The 16908-nt window shown below is 42.7% G+C and overlaps 1 protein-coding gene across 1 annotated transcript; it reads left to right on the plus strand.

The window, feature by feature from the left end:
• Window positions 1-1971: 1971 nt before the first annotated feature.
• On the plus strand, window positions 1972-16840 carry LOC128135349 (uncharacterized protein C12orf50 homolog). Its single transcript, XM_052774175.1, is given in 12 exon segments — window positions 1972-2025; window positions 3847-3970; window positions 6276-6440; window positions 7495-7572; window positions 7667-7780; window positions 11314-11512; window positions 11575-11825; window positions 13335-13454; window positions 13640-13846; window positions 14661-14750; window positions 15345-15436; window positions 16769-16840. Coding segments are annotated over 12 exon segments (1566 nt in total).
• Window positions 16841-16908: the final 68 nt, after the last annotated feature.

Here is a 16908-nt window from a genome sequence, read left to right on the forward strand (position 1 = left end):
TCTTAAATATGTTATCAAAGAGGTGCCGCGACCGTTGCTGACGGGCTCGGCCTTGGCCAGCGGCGGGTCCGTCCTGGAGCTGGCTGGCATGGGCTGCGTCGGACGTGGGGAAGCTTCTAGCGGCTTCTCTCAGAAGCCACCCCTGTGGCCCCCCACCGCGCTACCGAAACCTTGCCACGCAAACCCAATAGAGAATTAATTCTTCCTGACCGTACCTTCTTCTGTGCCTCCTTCAGGCAGGGCCATGCAGCTACAAAGAGCTCCTGTTTGGATAGCTCTTGGCAGTGTTAACACTGCCTGCCGATGGCTGCTCCTGCCCCCAACAGTGCATTATTCATGGCCCTCATCTGCTCTCCTGAATTTTCCTTCCCCTACGCCCCCCAGTCAGTTGCAGGGGTTACAGAACTGTGGGAGCCTTTTCACATCGCTTCTCCGCTCGCAGGTCTCGCCAGTACTCCCCACCTCCATCCCAGTCAGCAGTTTCATTCGGTACTGTGGTGACGTCATTCCTGTCGAAATCCCCTTCTTCCAGTGACAAAGTCCCGGTGGCCAGGCATGCGGTATTTCCCTTCGCAGTTAGTCTTCAAGGGGCCACCCGCTGATACTCGAGTTACAAACAAGTTGATAGGCTCCTTAGAGAGACGAGGAGGCTTCCAGTCGTCTCAACGGCTTCGTACTTCTTCCCCAGCTTGGCTGAGCCAGCCTTGTACCGCTTGTGCCCACGGGGTCACTGGCGCCCGCTTCTCACGTACGCATCGGTCACCATGCCCACCGGCAGACCAATGGCGTACAGTACAGGTGTGCTCCGGGGATGAGTCCGTCCAGTCCAGTGGTGCTGGTTTTTCCCAAGGAACCACCAGTCACGTGCACTTCTGGCGGTGCTAGGAACCACTACTCCTCTTTCTTGAATTCTGCCTTGTGTCTACCTCCCTTCTCTTTGGCTTCATCTGTATCCTGATGATCTTCAAGCGATGGCATCCTTCTCTCCTGAGCTTGCGGCTCCTTATCCTTTCTGCGCTGCCTTTGATGTTTCACTTGAAACGTTCCCAGGCTTTGATCTAACAGTGCTCTGAAGCGTTCACCTGCGAGTCACTGGTGTCTCTCAGTGTTGCAAATCTGACCCCCTGTCCTGGGGATGACCGTATGCCTTACCATTTGCCGGGACTGAAACTTTCTTTCCCCCGCGAGGTATTTTTTGGTCAGAGGCAGCCTAGGACCTGCGTGGGAACAGAGGTGTTAATTAGGGACACAAGCGTACGCTGCTCTTTCTGCTTTAGCCGTGGCAGTGGCCATCGTGGAAGCAAGAAAAAGCAATGAACCCCAACAGTGGAAGCAGTTAACAGCCAACAGTGTACTGGCAGGAAGGAGCAAGCTCCTCCGTCCAACAGTAAGAAAAAACACATTGGGCACCAGGATTTTGGTTTAAAAAGTAGTCAAAGAGTAAGATTTGTCTTTGTGGTATCAAAGATTTGTTTCCAAGACCACAGTTCCTGCGGCAAGGAGTTGGGCATTATTTAAACCCTGACAGATGGCTTTGCTCCGTTTTACATTAAAGAGGCACCGGGAGACTCTTTGAAAGGGTCCAATCTTCCCTATTTTACTCTGAAGCAATGGAGATAAACGAAGATGTTCAAGCCGGACAGGTCCCAGAGCACCACCATGCTGATGTCATGAGCTGGAGGAGCCCTTGGCAACAGCGGAACGCTAACATTCTATACCGGACAACAACTGCCTTCGTAGGTTCCACAAGCCAGGAGAAGGCAGCAGCTCCTTCGTTCAAGTGTCTTTTGGCGTCTGGTGGAGTTTTGTTTCAAAGAAGCAGCTCGGCTAAGGTTCTGAAGGCCCAGATTTCGAAAGAAAACTACCGCTTTCAGGCTAAGATTACGATTTGCCTGGATGTTGACAGCTTTAACGGTTTGACGTATGTTCCGCCAGTACTAAGAGAGTGGAGGAGAAGCACCAGAGGTGAAAATGGCTGCAGTTGGGAATGACCGTTATTCCCATTTTCACTCCCCCTATGCACAGGTAAATGCTGTAGATTTTAGAGTGGTTTGTGTCCTTGATTTTCTCGATATACCCATGCTGAAAGGGAGGCTCATTATGTAATATTTGCGTCCATTACTGCATCCATTTCAGCACCGGGGATTTAGGTGTCAGTGCCTGGGAGGTGGGCTTTGGCTCCAGACCCCAGCGTGTCTCAGGGGATGGCCCACTTGTACTGACTCCAGTCCAAAAGTGGCACGCTTTGGAGATGCTGCTCCTAGACCCAGCTGTTAATGTCTGGAACTGGGTGAAACTTACCTTCAAGTATTCAAATAGTTCCCAGCGTGACTTTGTTTTCCTTTAAAAAACCGCACACAAACTCCTGCGGAAATGACCAGCAACCTGGCATTTCCAGCTCTCGGCTGGGATGGAGTTCATATCCAGGACATAAACCTGAGTTCACATGTTCAGGGTAATGGCCATGAGCACTTGCCTCTTTGGGATTATGAGTTTATCATGTGCTTGAGGAAGATACCTCAGGTTATAAGGAGAAGTGAATTCCATAGTCGGAGATGACGCTAATATCTGTAAACTTCAATAAGGCAGAGATACAGAAAAATAATTTTAAGTATGACTAACGAAAGTGACTCTCATTGTGAAAGTGCTTTCTCTCCAATATTGTGCAGACTTTTTAGCTGGCCACATATTGAGCGATAGAGGGAGAGCAGCAGTGGGAGTGTATCTATGAGGAAAGCAGCAATAATTAAACAAATAATTAAACAAATCCTGTAGATATTCTTTTGCTGCCATGAGGCTTCTGTTTGTCTTGTATAAAAACAGCTGGGAGATGCTGTGAGCAGAGAGTAATGACAGTTGTCTCACAACATCAAATCCTGAGTATTTGCAGTAACTTGCAAATGCTTGTCACCGTAGTACCGTTACATGTGGACTACTGCGTCATCTCCCCCATGAATCAAAACCAAAATGTTTCAAAAGAGGAGATTCACGTTTAAGGCAACCGCTAGGTTATGGGAATCTCGTGTGACTTACCCACAAAGTCATTTTCCTCATGAGGGTTCCAGGTGCAGGTTCTGCCACTGTGAAAAACCTCTTGGCTGTGATTCTGAGGGCTCCTTACGGAGACAGGGGAGATGTTCACATCTGTTTGGCAGATTGAGAGATATTGAAATAAAGGTAGAAAGGAGCAAGTCTCTTCAAGCACGGTTTTTAAGTCTGAAAACAAAAGTGACTTTCTTCTGCCGAGTTGACGTTCCCAATGGGAACTGGAACAAAAGATTTTCTCCCGTGTTTTGAAATCCAAGTCTGACAAGTCTGTACGAGGCTTGCAAGTTCCCAACTTTTTAGTTTTTCAGGTTTTGTTGGGAATCTTTCTGGGTTTTGTTTCTTACTCTTTATTTTCCCAAGGACCCGGGTCCTTTAACGGCAGGAGAGCACTAGTGTTAAGATTGGCACTTGTACAGCAGATTTCATCTTGAGATTGACCTGATTATCCCATTGTGCAGGAAAGGAAACTCCGCCACGTGTCCATTAAGTGACTAATAGATTTTTTTTCTTCCCAGCATCTCAGGAAAAGTCTGCGGTGCAGTAAGCACACTGCTTTACTCCTGTTCTTGTCTGGGAACAGTTGTACCTCATGAAAGCTCCACTGACCTAACTCAAGACAGCTTTATAGCTACCTGGAGCTTAAGATAACTTTAGAGATAACTTTAGAACTTCTAAAATGTCAGAACGTGGTCCCACAAAATCATAGTCAGGTGTTCACAGCGGTACACCATGTACGAAGCCATTTAGTCCATTTTTATTGTTATATTTACAGTATCTGAAAACTGTTTTCTCCTGCAGCGAACGTACAGCAACGTCCCCTGCTTCTGGGAAACACAACCCGTAGGCTGTGTGAGGTTCAACTGTGCCTTCCATCATAGCAAGCCTCGTAATATAAATGGACTTTTTTTGCCACCTACCAACAGTGAGTAAAAATATTTTCTCAACAATTTGTGCATTAGAGCAAGTAAATACACAAAAATGTCCTTCCGGTGCTTACGTAATATATATTAAGGCCCAGAAATGTACCGTGGCAAATCAATCAGGTACGACCTGCTCTCCCAGCAAGTTGAAGGCCAAGAAAGGAATTGTATTGGCATTTGAATAGGGTTGCCACGTGAATTTTTTTAGCTCTCATGTTGCGGATCTTCGGAACTATCAGGGACGTAAAAGATGAAGTCACAAGTGGCAATTTAGGTTGCTGAGACCCGTGGAGTAAAAATATTGCTTTCCTTGGGTATTTGCTAGATGAAATCCCTCTAGCAGTGAAAACGGTTAGTAGGCAGGTAATCATTTAAGAGAAATGAAAAGTAGTGTGTGTGGTGGGGGGAGGAGGTTGGTAGGGCCACTAGCAGCAACATCTGTTGATAGAGCACAACATGTTACATGGATGAGACACCCGTTCTATAGATAACATAAGATTACAGTGCCGTGTGCGCAGATGTATTTCCAGTTCATCGTTCTGAATAAGCCTTTCGGGCTTGAACACTGGGTGCAGGCTACTGAAGTACGGTAATAGTGTGTAACGCAGCACAACTCTTTAGGGAAAAACCCGCCATTTGAAGTTGTTTTTTTTCCTCAGTCCTTTCAAAAAGGAGCTCTTGTCTGCCAGGAGTCCTGGTAGACAGCTGGAGCCTGGAACAGGGTAAGAGTCCAGGGCAGGGAACCAAGACAGCTGTCAGAAATCAGGCGGAAAGAGGAGTGAGAGCAAGGCAGCATGACTTGTCATGGATGCACGAACAAGTGGACTAAACCAGAGTTGTTCGTGGGCCTTATCTCCAGAGCTGGAGACAGGTGTCATAAGAGAAGTCCACAAAGACCTCTAGTCAGAAGCAAACACCTTCTGTTCCTGAAAATCGCCCAGGAAAAGGTAGCCTGTCATACCTGGGCATGTGGAGCCTAACTAACCACACAGGACCAAGGCAAGAACTTGAGTGCTGTTTCTATGAGTGCCCTTATGGCTTTTAGTAGAGTTCCCACAGCCACAGCATCAGTCCCTGGCACCTAGTGCTGTCGTAAACATCACATAGGCACGCTTTTGGGTGCGGTGTGAGTCAGAGACCGTGCCCAAGAGGCACTGTGGACGAGGGTATCCTGCATAAGAGCAACATTCAACAATCCGAACGAGAAAATGGACCCAAGCCTTTTACTTTGTACTGCAGTACGTATAAATTCAAAGTCCGTGTGCTGCACAATAACATTGCAAACATTAAAACTGCATTTATTCGTTTCAATACTTACAAATCTTGTTAAACTAATTCAAGCCTGATTTGGCTTACCCTCCCCAGAGCTAATAATATCCTGTTCTGGACAGTGAAAAAGGCTCTATGAGGTTAAAATGTTGTATCTTACTTTCTCTTGCAGGAGATAGGACAAATCTGATCTGCAGTAGCGTTATTAAAACGGGTCTAATACGATATGCATGCTGCTCATAGGCAAGCAAGAGATGCACAAGAATAACAACAACTGGACTAAAAGAAAATGCCCATGCTTCATCTTTTTCTTTAAAAGTGGAAAAAATACCCAACTTCAATCCTGATTGTATTTATAGTTGCAAACTGGTCGGCTTGAACAGTACAAACAGGCTCACCATTTTTCATCATTTTTATTTTCAGTCTGTTGCATTTCCTGGCTCTCCCAAAATGCTATCCCAGTACTGAAATACTTTTGTGGCAAACATTATGGGTAAATTCCTAAGGAAAAGAGTATCTCTCCCGATTGTCTTCTAATTAAGTGTACATTATTTTCATGAACTTCATATTCCTTCTCAAAATCTACATTTTGGACTGAGTAAGAAAGAGAGCTGTCATTCAGAAAATTCTGATAGAAAAAAAATGTCTACAAGCCAAAAATAGGTAATCCCGTGCTTAGCGCTGCTAAATTCCTCACAATTGATGCCATGGGGAGGGATACAGGCCTGCCTATTACTCGGCATGTTTAAAATATTTTCACAGGTGGGGTCCTAAACTGCCTTACTCACTTCAGCCCAGGTATTACTAATCGCATGTTTCCCCATGCTGTAAATATCTACCTGTTTTTTCACACCTTCTGTAGTGGGAAGATGCTCTTTTGCCAGCCTCTGCAGAAGATTTTTCCTAAAAGGCACAATCTGTCTATTTAACGACTCCTCCAGCATGATAATGATTTCAAAACTATACCTGCTGGTCTGAGCCTGGATTTGATATTCTAGTTCCCGCCTAACAAAATAAATATAATGCTCTTTTCTGCAGGTGCCCCACTGCAACAGGGTGTCCAAGGAGGGATTCTGCATCCAGCGCATCGTCAAGAATTACTCAGAACTCAAAAGAATATTGTACTACCAATTCATCCTCCAGTGATTATAAACATCAATGACGATGACGATGATGAAGAGGACGATGAAGAGGAAGAGAATTGTAAGCGGGTTTTTTCTTCCTTTGACACAATTGAGACGACCATCAAATACTCTTCAAATTTCTCAAAATTCAGGGGCCAAATTACAGGTTTAGGAGGCACTGCTTTTCTGGGAAACAAAAGCAGGGGCTGTACACACTCGTCACTGAAGGTGAAGTCACAGGTTTGTTTACAAAAGACAGTTGCGTGACTTCAACTTAAGTAATTTGTTCGACTGACTTCCTAAACCCTGTAGGCAGTCTCATTTTACTACAGGAAGTTCGTCTTAAAACTAGCAAAGAGAACCCATACAAAACTCTTCACTAGTTTAACTGAATGTGAATGTGTATATATTTATTTTCTTTTCTTTTTCCATTTTTTTTCCATGTCATTAAACCGTTGCCTGAGAGACCAGAGATGCATAGGGAAGGAATGAATTGCACATTCCCAGAGACTGAAAGTGAGAGACGAACCTACTCTCACGCGTGCACGCTGCACATTACTGTGCTAGTTCTCAGGCAGCCCCAAGCTGCTTTTCACTTTCCCCCTGCCCTTCAGGTTGGCTGGCAGGGCTGCCCGTTAGTGCTTCCTAACTCGGCTTCAGTCTGAGTAAGCCACGTCAACTTAAATGGTATCAAAAGCAGGGCTCTGCTAGCCTTAGGAGCCTTCACTGAGACAGGTAAGGAGTGCTCGCTTCAGCAGCTCCGCCGGCAGACATTACACAGCAGTAACTTTGGGCAGAGGTTTTGCGACAAGCACTCCCTGGTGACATGTTTAATCGGAAGATTTCCTTTTGGGTGTAAATGAAGGATCATTTTCCAAATGAGCACTAAAGGTGGTTTGGAATCCTTTTAAATCAACAAACATTAGCTTCTTAGTATGGGTTGTAACTGCAGTTCCATTGCACTTGGAAATACCCAGTATTAAGGAATCATTTTTCTGTCCAGAAGCAGAGGTCACAGTCAGAAAAAAACCCAACCGTGACCAAAATGAAAGTCACTATGGTCCTTGATTATCAAGAATTGTTGAAGGTCTTTGTAAAGCTACCTGGTAATCTTTTAAAAATATTTCCTACAGGTGTTCCTGAGTGGGTGCCTAGGACTGCTGCAGATCTTGAAGAGGAAAGAGCAATAAAGGAAATATGCTATAAGTCTGGTAAATATGAAACTAGTCACTCTTTCCTAAACAGCAATGCTGCCAATATAGTAAACTTTGGGTTTTTTTTTTTCCCCTCTTGGGGTATGTTTAGGAGAGTATTACGGGATTCAGTACCCCCACAAACACCAATCAACAAAAACTGTGTCTGCACCTCGGGAAAATGAGCTATTGCCCTTGGAAGCTACTGAGCAACACTTGCAGAAAGGCAAGTACTTTTCATCTTCTTGGACAATGTTTACCACTTTTAAAATTACTGTCACAGGGAGAAACTATTACATAGCTTGCCCCTCCTCCTCGCTTCTTTAATTTAGTGACAATAAAAGACAGCCTATTACAAAGAGGATAAAAAAACTTACTTAATTTTCCCCCATACAGATATACATAAATAGTGTCACACATGTGGTGACTACCTGCATCGACTGTAGATGGAAAAGGTAGAAATGGGCTATTAACCCTATGTGTACTTTCCTGAGATACACAACATAGGTCTTTCATGTAATTTTTCTTCACGGTCAAGATTTATGTAGTCTAACTTTAACCACCCTAAGGCGAGGTGTGTAGCTGAAATGTCTCATCCGGGATCTCTGTTGTTAAATGGAGAGACAGGCACTCTTACGGGGCTGTTTATTGCATCGTAAGATAGTGCCACAGGAAGGTGAGATGAGTCACTTGCCCAGAGGTGTTTGCGCTCTCTGCGGGCTGTCTTGGGTGTCTAGATGATGAAATGTAGTGACACCGCAAACTTTTCTATAACTAAATTGAGATTAAGTAAATACCCCCTTTAAGTGTCTTCTAAAAGACAGTAACAAGAGAGTTCCATTTTGTTTTGACTGTTGGGCTTGATCCAACATAATTAAGGTCAAAGGAATACAAATTAATACATATTCACCCCCTTCATTAGGTTTCGCCTTCGTTCTTGAGCAAGTGACAGGACTGAAAGAAATCTGTATTCGTTTTTTTACTGAATAAGTAATATATGACGCCATATTAGGAGAGAGTTATGTTCTTAAGGTAACAAGACACCAGAGCAATCAGTAGATCAGTCATCAAAAATTGCTGGGCAGAAATAAGACCTGCTACTTTTAATCAAAAAAATAATAGTTGTTGTGTATTTCGTGTAAATTTCAGGGATAAAATCTTGATAATACTGTTTTATGTAAAACAGATTTGAATAGGATGATGTGCTAATACAAAAAAGGGAATGGAAAAATTGTCTCCATGTCATGCACTTTTAACTGACGCTTTTTCCAGCCTAAATTGCTCAATAGAACTGGGCAGAATTATTTCTTTCTTACTTCTACACCTAAAATGTTTCATATTAAAATAGCTTTGATAAGCTATTTCTGAAAAAGTATTTAGATATATTTAGACTACGGATGAGGGATCAGTAACAAATACATGAATACACCTTGTAATATATGTCTTTATTTATCATTAGCTACATTCAGGAAAAAGCAGAGAGTACAGTATTCATGAAGATTTTCTAATTCATAATGAGAAGAATTCTGAGCCAGCACTGGTCAAAGCCATTGTACGAGTTCAAAGTAGCATTAGTCTTTGTGTTTACAGTCACTTTTTGACTTTGCTTTCAAGATTTTGTGACCATGAACTCTGTGAGAGGAAATATATCATTGCATTTTTTGATATGAAAATTTTGCGTGCTTTTTAAAGCAGTAAATACGTGCTATTTTAATCCCGCAGAAACCAACCACACTGAGCTGGTAAAAAGCCATCACTATCAAGAAGTACAGGAAGAGAAAGGGATATCTGAGGAGCCAAGAAATTCACCTAATACAGGAACAGGCAAAGGTATTTTGAGAAAATAGTTGCCTTCCTCATTGTTGCTTTTTAAACTGTTAGATGATTTAGCACTACCTACTAAATTTCTGTTCTTGGTGTCCAATATGGACAATCCATATTTCAACTGGACTATCTCATCTTCCAGCCCCCAGTCTCCTGCAATAGGTCAAATCTGGAGTAGTAGCACAACATTATTGCTTAAGTTTGTTCTTTCACTTTTAGGAATTCGCACTTCAGACCCCAAAGCCAAACCAAGGTACCGACCAAGGGGTCAAAGGAAGGATGATCAAACTGCTTCTTCTTATATTCCTTATGAGAGAGAAACTGGAAGAAAGACTGACTTTAATTCTTCAGAACCTCGAAGATCAGCACTTGCATTGTACCCTACTGTCACCATCACCCAAGAACCAAAGTTCAACGGGTCTACAGGTGGGTTCCTGCTCACAGAGGAGTCTTAAAATGCCTCAGACGTACCTGTCTGTATCACACTGCTTTTGATTTTGTTCCTGCAGGTGAATATGAACTGATTTATGGCTAAAAATGGGCAAGAGTAAATTTGATCCAGCATAATTTTCATAAATAGATTGCAGCACTATCCACAGACAGAAATGTAAAGCTTCATAAAGCTTTACAATTAGTCCGACAGAATATTCACAAACAATAATAGAGCCACCTTCATAGCAGGAATTCACTTCTCTGCCCAGCAAAGAGGGATGAATGCAACGATGTGCCGACGGGCACAAATACACTGATCCCCACTTTTTACAGCATCTTTTATGTGATTTATTCTTTGGAAATATTTAAGAAGCCTCACAATAGTCCACCTTTAACTTCTCAGCCTACTGCAAATATTGATAGTAGTAGCAGTAATTGTGCAGTAGAATTTCAGTTTCCTTTCAAGAAGGGCTTCTCGTTCAACTTTTTTCCTCCCAGCAGGGGATGAAAGAATGGTCTTGCTTTGCATGGTATTTTTCCACACCTGGGATTTCACTGGAGTTTGGATTGGGCTGGATTTATGATTGTTTGGGCTTTAAACCAGCCCCCAAACTGAAGCAGAAGTACAGAATTTCTGCTGCATTCTGGCCTGAACTGAGGGGAACCAAAAGCGCTTATTTACATTAGCAGGAGAAAGGGAAGAACAGGCAAAGCCACGTCTTCCTGCAGAGTAGCAGGGGCCAGGTGAAGAGCACTGTGGTTGCTTCATACTGCAGCTCCCCTTGTGAAGTTCTGTTTGTAGTTTGAAGCGGGCTTACCTGCGCGACCAAGGCTCTTCCAAGTTTAGCCGCATCATTTGTAGTATTTTGTTACGTTCACAAACCGCCCGTGTCCAGGATGCACCTAGATGCTACAGACAGAAGAGGTAATTCGTCGTTCAGCCAGAAGGTGTCCTTCGGAGTGCATTGGTCTCCATGGGCTCAACCGTGGATGTTGCAGGGGTCCATGTACCACCTGTGCAGTGCAGAGAAAGGATGTATATGGGCAGGTAGTCAGCACTCAGAGGACAGTAGTGCATGAGGGGATTGTGTTCAGGGCTGCATTTAAGACAGTCTGAAAAGACAGATACATTCAGAGATGTTTCCCCAAAGCATTGCCTCAGCTGAGTTCTCAGAGGCTTTAGGTACTATGATGACATGCATCTTGAAAACACCATAAACTCAATTGGATAGGGCTCATAAATATCATTCATGAAAAGTGAGGGACTAAAGAATGAGCAGGTAATTTGTAGCTGGCTCTTTACTTTGCACCCACAGTCTTCTTCAACCTGTGCATTATGGTATTTTCTTAGAAAGCGTGAGAGTTAAGCGTCAGGTGCTCAGTTACAAAACTGCACTGAACCAATCGCTAGCTCGTCGAGGCGGGGGGGAAGAGAATGGCAGTGCCATTCCGTGTGCTGCTTACACACAAGCAGCTAAAACCTTCTTTCTGTTGCCTTTCCAGGTGATGGTAATGCAATTCCTACAAAATTGAATAATACAAAGAGAGAAGGACAGACTAAAGGAAGGAGAGGACCAACAGAGAGTATTCCCAGAACAGATTGCAGATCCTCTGAAAACGGAGGTAATATACTTTAGCATCAGCTTCTCATTGCTGAACATCACATGGTCGATAAAATAACTGATTGTATTTGGATTCGGCTGTCCACAAAGACCATTTTTTGAATCTTGTCTTCCAACCTCCTGCAATAGGTCAAATTTTGAGTAGTAGCACAACATTATTGCTTAAGTTTGTTCTTTCACTTTTAGGAATTCGCACTTCAGACCCCAAAGCCAAACCAAGGTACCGACCAAGGGGTCAAAGGAAGGATGATCAAACTGCTTCTTCTTATATTCCTTATGAGAGAGAAACTGGAAGAAAGACTGACTTTAATTCTTCAGAACCTCGAAGATCAGCACTTGCATTGTACCCTACTGTCACCATCACCCAAGAACCAAAGTTCAACGGGTCTACAGGTGGGTTCCTGCTCACAGAGGAGTCTTAAAATGCCTCAGACGTACCTGTCTGTATCACACTGCTTTTGATTTTGTTCCTGCAGGTGAATATGAACTGATTTATGGCTAAAAATGGGCAAGAGTAAATTTGATCCAGCATAATTTTCATAAATAGATTGCAGCACTATCCACAGACAGAAATGTAAAGCTTCATAAAGCTTTACAATTAGTCTGACAGAATATTCACAAACAATAATAGAGCCACCTTCATAGCAGGAATTCACTTCTCTGCCCAGCAAAGAGGGATGAATGCAACGATGTGCCGACGGGCACAAATACACTGATCCCCACTTTTTACAGCATCTTTTATGTGATTTATTCTTTGGAAATATTTAAGAAGCCTCACAATAGTCCACCTTTAACTTCTCAGCCTACTGCAAATATTGATAGTAGTAGCAGTAATTGTGCAGTAGAATTTCAGTTTCCTTTCAAGAAGGGCTTCTCGTTCAACTTTTTTCCTCCCAGCAGGGGATGAAAGAATGGTCTTGCTTTGCATGGTATTTTTCCACACCTGGGATTTCACTGGAGTTTGGATTGGGCTGGATTTATGATTGTTTGGGCTTTAAACCAGCCCCCAAACTGAAGCAGAAGTACAGAATTTCTGCTGCATTCTGGCCTGAACTGAGGGGAACCAAAAGCGCTTATTTACATTAGCAGGAGAAAGGGAAGAACAGGCAAAGCCACGTCTCCCTGCAGAGTAGCAGGGGCCAGGTGAAGAGCACTGTGGTTGCTTCATACTGCAGCTCCCCTTGTGAAGTTCTGTTTGTAGTTTGAAGCGGGCTTACCTGCGCGACCAAGGCTCTTCCAAGTTTAGCCGCATCATTTGTAGTATTTTGTTACGTTCACAAACCGCCCGTGTCCAGGATGCACCTAGATGCTACAGACAGAAGAGGTAATTCGTCGTTCAGCCAGAAGGTGTCCTTCGGAGTGCATTGGTCTCCATGGGCTCAACCGTGGATGTTGCAGGGGTCCATGTACCACCTATGCAGTGCAGAGAAAGGATGTATATGGGCAGGTAGTCAGCACTCAGAGGACAGTAGTGCATGAGGGGATTGTGTTCAGGGCTGCATTTAAGACAGTCTGAAAAGACAGATACATTCAGAGATGTTTCCCCAAAGCATTGCCTCAGCTGAGTTCTCAGAGGCTTTAGGTACTATGATGACATGCATCTTGAAAACACCATAAACTCAATTGGATAGGGCTCATAAATATCATTCATGAAAAGTGAGGGACTAAAGAATGAGCAGGTAATTTGTAGCTGGCTCTTTACTTTGCACCCACAGTCTTCTTCAACCTGTGCATTATGGTATTTTCTTAGAAAGCGTGAGAGTTAAGCGTCAGGTGCTCAGTTACAAAACTGCACTGAACCAATCGCTAGCTCGTCGAGGTGGGGGGGAAGAGAATGGCAGTGCCATTCCGTGTGCTGCTTACACACAAGCAGCTAAAACCTTCTTTCTGTTGCCTTTCCAGGTGATGGTAATGCAATTCCTACAAAATTGAATAATACAAAGAGAGAAGGACAGACTAAAGGAAGGAGAGGACCAACAGAGAGTATTCCCAGAACAGATTGCAGATCCTCTGAAAACGGAGGTAATATACTTTAGCATCAGCTTCTCATTGCTGAACATCACATGGTCGATAAAATAACTGATTGTATTTGGATTCGGCTGTCCACAAAGACCATTTTTTGAATCTTGTCTTCCAACCTCCTGCAATAGGTCAAATTTTGAGTAGTAGCACAACATTATTGCTTAAGTTTGTTCTTTCACTTTTAGGAATTCGCACTTCAGACCCCAAAGCCAAACCAAGGTACCAACCAAGGGGTCAAAGGAAGGATGATCAAACTGCTTCTTCTTATATTCCTTATGAGAGAGAAACTGGAAGAAAGACTGACTTTAATTCTTCAGAACCTCGAAGATCAGCATATGTAGTCTACCGTACTGTCACCGCCACCCAAGAACCAAAGTTCAGTGGATCTACAGGTGGGTTCCTGCTCACAGAGGAGTCTTAAAATGCCTCAAATACACCTGTCTGTATCGCGCTGCTTTCCATTTGTCCCTGCATGTGAATATGAACTGATTTATGGCTAAATATGGGCAAGAGTAAATTTGATCCAGTCTAATTTGATCCAATCTAAGTAGACTGCAGCACTATCCACAGACAGACATGTAAAGCTTTATAAAGCTTTACAGTTGGTCAGACAGAATATTCACAAACAATAATTTAGGTACCTTCATAGCAGGAATTCACTTCTCTGCCCAACAAAGAGGGATGCATGCAACGTTTTTCCGATGGGCACAAATATACCAATACTCTCACCTCTGGATGACTGGGGTTTATTTTCATCTGTCACTTCATCAAAAAATTTAGTGGTAAATAATTTCAGTGATCATAAGTTAAGAAATTGATTTCACCTTGCCAGTTTCCGTCATCTCTCTTGAGCTGGGTTGAATCTCCACCTTGAGGTGCCTCCCTGTCTTAATTTCCAATAAAAGGAACCTCCTTCACACAGAGTAACTCCTACTTTCAGATGAACAAAGGTAAGCGAAATGAGCCCCAACATCACTGCTTCGTCTTGGGCAGGAATGGTTGCGGTTTTTTTCTTTTAATGGTTGCTTTGATTAAATGTGGACAGATTGGCATAGAGGTTACAGAGAGAACATTCTTAATGCGAACAATACATCTTACCACATTTCCAGGTTAAAAAAAAAGCATAGAGCATTTAAAAAAAAAAAAGATGACCAGCATTTTTGTCATAAGAACAGCTGTTACCATTTTCGCTACCTTTCTTTCCAGCAGTACCTGAGCCACGTGGTTGGAAAGGCTCCAAGCAAAAGAATCAGTTTGACACTAATAGAAGATTTTGGACCCAAATGGAAAACTATGGTAATACTTACTTGTTCGGCATGAACTGAAAATTTTAGGATTATTGTGGAATTAATAATTTGAATGAATGGAATTAAGCTGGAATTAACAGAAACCCAGAGCATTAATAACATTATTTTTTAATCAAATTTTACAGAAAATGGTTAGTCATTAGGCAGCTTACTCTCCTGCACAATCAGCTGTCTAGCACAAAAAACATAATATTGCCTTGCATCTAGGGCTTTCCCAAGCAGGGATAAAACAGGAGATTAGTTTACAGATTAGTTTAATGTAAAAGCAACTGATGCCTTTGGGAAGATTTTCAACACAGGACCATTCACTTTGTTAAAGTCAAGGGTGTCCGTGGCAGAATCGCCTCATTTGGAAGATCCTGTGAGCCTCACGCAAATGCCGCAAGGTGACAAATGATCTCTAAAGTACTAGAGAGAGAGTCCGTATTTAATACTAGCTGGTATTTCAGCGGTGAATACAATTCACCCGATGCATTCATTGATACTTCAGCTAATGTAATATTTAATTCACATACTGGACCAAGAGAGTCTTTCCTGAGATCGTAGCTGAAATTAAGAAACAACGTCTATGTTTTTTCTACAGACAAGTATACTTCAGGATCTTACAATGCACCAACTCAAAGGAAAAGAAATCCACATGCAAAAACGTTCTCTAAGTCTAAAACAACCATTCAGGTAACTGTTTGATAGAAATTGTTACAGTTCAGTCTTTTTAGCAAAAGGGACGTGTCTCTCCCCGCCTAGAACATGTAAAAGTGCTCTTAAAACTTCCCCAACCAAAACCCGCAAGAGTCTAAGCAATGCTGAGTAGTCTGAAAGAGCAGTTAATGGTTTCGTTTGTTTGCAGACATGTACTTTTGCCCGGTTAACTAAACTGTGGTTTCTCATTTTTTACAATATTACTGATGAGAAAGCAAAATAGGTACCTGCCGTTAAAGCGAGGAACTACAAGAAGTGGGTTTTGGCCTGTAGCACTGCACAAAGGACAGCAGAGACTACAGGAGTGTGATCTATTTGTCTTGCTGGTTGACTGCTCGCGAAGCATCTGCAATCGCTGAACGACGATCAGCCGAGGTCCAAATTCATAAAAGGACTCGGGCTACCAAACGTTCACAAGACACCCTAAGGACCATTAATACATTTTACAGCTGTCTTGAAAGCAGAGATTAGAACCCGTATCTCGTGTTCCTCAGATGAATGGCCAAACCTTTAGTCTGCAGTCCGTGCTTCAGTGTGACATTTCCTTATCTCCAGTCTCTCTGTGTCACCCACGGACCTAACAGGTTGTTTGCTCTGCGGTTGCACAGTTCGAAATGTGAACTAGCAGAGCATCCTCATAGTTCTGGCAAGCTTAGCCTTCTAGCTTGCTATGAAAGTGCTTCCCTGAAAGGGCAAAGAGATAAGTTTGAACCCTGTTGAGCACTGCCTTTTCTTGGATGAATGCTTTTACTGCTACTTTATTTTATAGAAGATTGTCAGTAACACTTTTTCCAAGTGGTCTTGTTGGTTTTTGGAGAGTATGAGTCTGCTCCAGGAGACTAGTCCAAAGCGGGTGGCTCAGAAAAGTGCAACTTTGTAATTTTGTGTTTCAAAGCTCTCCAGATGGCCCAGTTGTCAGTATTCCTATGAGTTTACCCAGGGCACTTCCAAACACAGCATTAGGCCATTTTGATTCCAGTCTGAGATGCAAATTCTGTTGAGGCACCACATAGATGAAAAGCACCTAAAACCACCTTCTGTAATCCCTCACCAGGCTTGCTACCATATTTGGTTTCTTTGTGCAAGTACCACATGGTTCTCAAACATCTGCTTGGGAAGGTTTTAGAGGGAAAATACTTGAACAGAACATTTTGAAACATGGGTGAATTATATTAGGATGAAATATTTTTATTTCTGTTGCTTCTAGAAGTGTTGAAAGTTTACTTCTTAAAATGTTTCTGAAAGAGCAGATAGTTTTACTCTAATAAATTATGCACAAAATGTTCTTCATATTTCTTTTGACAACAGAGCCAAGAAGACATAGACGTGAATAGAAGAGGAGAACGGTATATAGACAGAAGAAAGAGAGGAAGCAAGTAATTCAATTTACCAATAAAATTTAAATTGAAATAAGGATATTATCAACTGGAAAATCCAAAGATGATAAA

Source organism: Harpia harpyja, chromosome 23 (genome assembly GCF_026419915.1).
Source record: "Harpia harpyja isolate bHarHar1 chromosome 23, bHarHar1 primary haplotype, whole genome shotgun sequence".
Lineage (NCBI taxonomy): Eukaryota > Metazoa > Chordata > Aves > Accipitriformes > Accipitridae > Harpia > Harpia harpyja.